The following is a 4,111-nucleotide window of genomic DNA, read 5'->3' on the forward strand; positions in this document are numbered from 1 at the left end:
ACTCCTAGTCTCTAGCTGCGCCGATGGCTCAAGAGAAAGATACTGCATTGCGAGATGATCACATAACAGCAGAAGATGAAGCTTGGGGGCAGATGGGAGCAGCGAGATGATATATAGAGGCGGTGCACGATCGAGACTGAGATTATGGATATATCAGTCAACGGCAGTCTTCAAGGTGGAAGCAGGTACGATGAGGTTTGAATCAGAAGCCTCCTGTGTCGACCAAGGTAAATGTTCGAAGGGGGAACATCAGGGGATTATCCTGCGTCAAGTAAGACACCAACACCTTCTTTTCCTCCTCCTCCTCCTCCTCTTCCTCCTCCTCCTCTTCCTCCTCCTCCTCCTCCTCCTCCTCCTCCCTTCCACTGGTACATCGGTCTACTTGTCTTCCTCCTCCTCTCCCTTCCTCTCTCCATCTTCCTCCTCTTCCTGCAGTGACTTGTCCGTGGCAGACTGATTTCCAGGAATACATCGAGGCTGATCTTTCCTTTCGGGACTCTGCATTCGCGCAAATTGCAGATAAGCTGAAGGAGGCGGTAGTGACCAAGAGCATGGATATATTCAACAAACAGGTAAAGAAAGCAGTGCAGGAGGACAGAGGGTTGAGGGAGGGAGGGAGGGAGGAGGGATGAGGGAGGGAGGGAGGGAGGGAGGTTCGAGTTGGGCAGAAACAACTCTGACGGCAAGGAAGGTGCGAGATTTGAATGGGTCAGCGACTTTTGATCGCAGCGTGTCTGCGCTCTTCACCTTGATCAAGTCGACGCTCTCAAGAGAGGTAGGAACAAACGCCTTCATCCCCTGCTGGTGACGAAACGGCAGGGAGAGGAAGGGAAGCGTCTCGAGGAGCGACTTGCGACACAGGATGACGAGGACATTCTGTGATGGACCAGGAGGTTATGGAGGAGGGGAGGGAGGATATGGAGGAGAGGGAAGGATGGAAGGAGGGAGGGAGGGAGGGAGGGAAAGGGGTGGAGATTGTAAAGGTGACACTCAATTCTTAACTTATTCATTCAACTTCATCTTCTATACTACAAGCTCACATCATCGTGAGCTTCAGCGCCTCCTTGAGGCTGAACAGACTCTTCCAGCTCTTCCTCTCCAGCTCCTGCATGCCGACCGTCATCTCCTCCACGTCTCCAGCTCCTCCTCACCTTCATGACAATGTGCCTTGTCCTGTTTGCGATGTCTGCGAAGTCCATGTACGTGGCGCCCCTTGCCTTCCACTCCCTCCCCTGCGGCATCGTGTAAGACAGCAGCATCGCCATCGCCGCAGGCACGCACGAAGATCATGAAGGTGTAGCAGAAGATCTCGTTGAACGCGTTGGGCTCGCCATGAAGAAGTTCGTAGAATGTGCTCTGACATCTTTCAAAAAAAAACGTCATTCCTGACCCCTGTGGGACGGTCTCTTTCACCGTTTCACGGAGTAGTCAATCTTATGAGACGGGCTGCTGCTCAACGTCTTCAGCTAACGACAGAGAGTCAGCAGACCAGAGGAGCGAGGAGAGCTGAAGACCTTCAAGCCGTCCACCAGCAGGAAACAGATGTTGACGCCAGCGCAGGCGAAGGGAAAGGACTTGTTGTCTTCGCCCAAGGGACAGGACTCCTTGAGGATCTCATGGTAGGTCCTGTTGTAAGCCTGCGCCATGTAACACAGCAGCTTCACGCTGAGAGCTCCCATGGCTCGGAGATCGGTGACAGGGTCTGTCCCCTGAAAACCCAGCATCTTCCAACGATCATCAGGACGTGGCGGCACCGGCATCGACGGGAAGGAAAGAGACCAGAGTCGCCGGAGCTCGTCCATGTGTTTCACATGATCTTCCAAACTCCCCCCAATGTGCTCGTCCAGGAACAGCTGAAAGTTCTTCTTCGTTTCTGTCATCTCGTCTACAGAAATCTTCCCCTTGTTGCTGCTGCGAGCAAAGGCATTTCAATACAGGAAACGAAGCAAACGAGCTTCAACATCGATACCTGAACAATCTTGGGTACAGGTTGATTGAGCCGAACTGAAATGAGAGTGTCAGGGGAGATGTAAAATCAGCAGACATGAGGAAATTTACCAGTGAGCCCTTGCTGTTCGGCGAAGAAATTCGGATGAAGGTGAAGGCTTGTCATCGTCCATCAAGTCATTGAAGAGTTTCAACTCAAAGTTGTTCGGGTCATCAAAGTTTGTGATCGTGTGCTTTTCAGGGCTCTTCTCTTTCTTTCTGCGTGCACGTGATGTGCTCGCCGAAGATCTTGTGTGTGTTCGAGGGTTGAGATTTTGGTGAGATTTGAAGAGGCACCACGGTACTTCCAACCTCCTCTTCATCCTCTTCTGACTCCACACACTGCAGATCCAATGCAGCAGGAACAGGCTGTTCTGAGGTTGAGTGCAGTGCCGAAGCTACTGTGGCTGAGATCTGTACATGTTGTTCAGGCGGGTCGCGAGGGACTTTGGGGGGGGCCGTCGTCAGCTGCTCATCGTCTGAGGTTGAATCCTGCAAGCCCAACACAGTGACGGGAACGACCTCTTGACTGCTCACACCAGCAGGGTTGGGGACGTTGAAGTTCTCCCAAGATCTTGAATTCCTTCTAGTCGAGGCAGAGGAGAGTTCGGCGTATCGGAGGTTGTAGTCTCCATCCGCAGCTTCCACAGCCTGCTGCGCTTCGATTTCTGTCGTCTCAGCATGCTTTGGTGGGATCGGGAAAACCTGGAAGCTTTCAAAGGGCACGTTGTACTGGAACTCGTCGAGCTCGCCCTTGTTGAAGAGGTACTGTGATTTGCGATCCAAAAACGCAGCATGGAAACACAAGCTAGCCACAGGCTGAAGGAAGTTTCCGTGTGGAACCCGGAAGTCCACTTGCACATCATCAATCAAACTGAACGAGGTCTTTGGATAAATATCACAGAAAAATTGGTCTCCATTTTCATTTTTCCTTTCGTACCTCTGCCATGACATCGCCACAAACTCGTGGCGCGCATTCAAGTTGCTGCAGTTACGTATGATGACTCGCATGTTCAACACGCGTTCATTGCCTGAGAGCCTAAACTTCTCCACTTCTATAGAAGACGATGGCTTTTTGTAGTTCAGAGCTGAGTTGATCAGGGATGCATCCAACAGATGCAGATATCTACGGAATGATGGAAAGTTTCCTGATAGAGGCTGGAACCTGATGTGCGACTGCAGCAACCTCTGCGTGATGGCAAACTCTGCTGCAGAAGGTGAGATGAATCTTCCCAGCTTTGACATGAGAAGTGAAGGAAAGAGAATGCCCGGCTCGAACATCACAACAACCCGAGCACTGGCTCCCTCAAGCCATCTCACTGCTCTCACCACCAGCTCTTCCATCACATACATTGGCGATGGTTTGTGCAGGTCGTCGAGGAACTCCACGGCAGGAAACGGCCATTGCAGTTGCATTCTTGAGCTTGCAATCTGACCGCCTATGATCATCATCACGTTCCTGCTGTCGTGAATTCCTCCAAGAACCCTCGCAACCTCTGCCGCTGCTTCGAGGAATGTTTCATTGGGAGCTGCCTTGTACTGGCTGTAGACCTCTTCACGCCTACCAGCAACATGTATTCGTGTATCCAGACCGCAGATAGCAGTAAATTTTGGATTGTCTCTTGTTTTGTGCTTTGGGGCAATGACTCTTGCCATGATGTCGTGTCCTCAATCAAACTTGTTCCAAGGATGTGATGTGCAATATCATAATCCTGAAGTCTTGGTGGTGAAGACAGGAGAACGCCAAAGACGTGGAAAGAGAGTTGCAATCTACTCAAGTGACAAGCTTGTAGACCACAGCGGCTCAGGATGCCAAGCTCATTCTCATGTCAGCTTCCTGGAAGGGTTCCTGGCGCGGGTGGCCCTGGCACTGTGCTAGAAAGTGAAAGCAAAGATGCTGCGGGGATGTGAAGAGTGGGAGGCGAGGAGGGGGTGCTGAACTCTCAAGGAGGGGGGAAGGGAAGGGGACCAAGGTAAGGAGCCCAACTGGACGGAAGGGAGGGGGGGATGCAGACGAGCACAAGGGATGGGGAAGCAATCGATGTCACTACCGGTACTTGGTACTCTTCTAAGGGGGGTTGGAGGGCACTGTGCTCGCTACCCCTTGTATTACTGTGAAAACAGT

At 51.9% G+C, this 4,111-nt stretch overlaps 2 protein-coding genes across 2 annotated transcripts in view; one reads left to right on the forward strand and one right to left on the reverse strand.

Moving 5' to 3' along the window:
* GUITHDRAFT_101683 (hypothetical protein) overlaps positions 1-882 on the forward strand; it is a gene marked incomplete at both ends in the record, with an annotated part of 2,024 nt that extends 1,142 nt beyond the window's left edge. Inside the window, 3 exons of the mRNA XM_005839437.1 lie at positions 453-572; positions 692-775; positions 820-882. Of these exons, the coding sequence (XP_005839494.1) occupies positions 453-572; positions 692-775; positions 820-882 (267 nt within the window). The remainder of the gene's footprint in view (positions 1-452; positions 573-691; positions 776-819) is intronic.
* A 109-nt stretch (positions 883-991) lies between these two features.
* Positions 992-2,319, reverse strand: GUITHDRAFT_84631 (hypothetical protein). Its single transcript, XM_005839438.1, has 7 exons — positions 2,059-2,319; positions 1,970-2,004; positions 1,515-1,911; positions 1,414-1,466; positions 1,282-1,363; positions 1,152-1,232; positions 992-1,105 (listed from the first exon to the last, which is right to left on the reverse strand). Exons 3-7 carry the CDS (start codon positions 1,878-1,880, stop codon positions 1,037-1,039), a joined length of 651 nt encoding a protein of 216 aa, XP_005839495.1. The 5' UTR covers positions 1,881-1,911; positions 1,970-2,004; positions 2,059-2,319; the 3' UTR covers positions 992-1,036.
* Between the last annotated feature and the right edge of the window lie 1,792 nt (positions 2,320-4,111).

Source organism: Guillardia theta (genome assembly GCF_000315625.1).
Source record: "Guillardia theta CCMP2712 unplaced genomic scaffold GUITHscaffold_8, whole genome shotgun sequence".
NCBI classification, from domain to species: Eukaryota; class Cryptophyceae; order Pyrenomonadales; family Geminigeraceae; genus Guillardia; species Guillardia theta.

What these genes read in the sequence shown, in the direction of transcription:
- GUITHDRAFT_84631 (XM_005839438.1), bottom strand. Translation starts at nt 1,880, where the DNA reads ATGACAGAAACGAAGAAGAACTTTCAGCTGTTCCTGGACGAGCACATT. An exon ending in TGCTGGTGGACGGCTTGAAG is followed by an intron (nt 1,467 to 1,514) that starts GTCTTCAGCTCT and finishes CTCTGTCGTTAG; the next exon opens with CTGAAGACGTTGAGCAGCAG. An exon ending in GCTACACCTTCATGATCTTC is followed by an intron (nt 1,233 to 1,281) that starts GTGCGTGCCTGC and finishes ACGATGCCGCAG; the next exon opens with GGGAGGGAGTGGAAGGCAAG.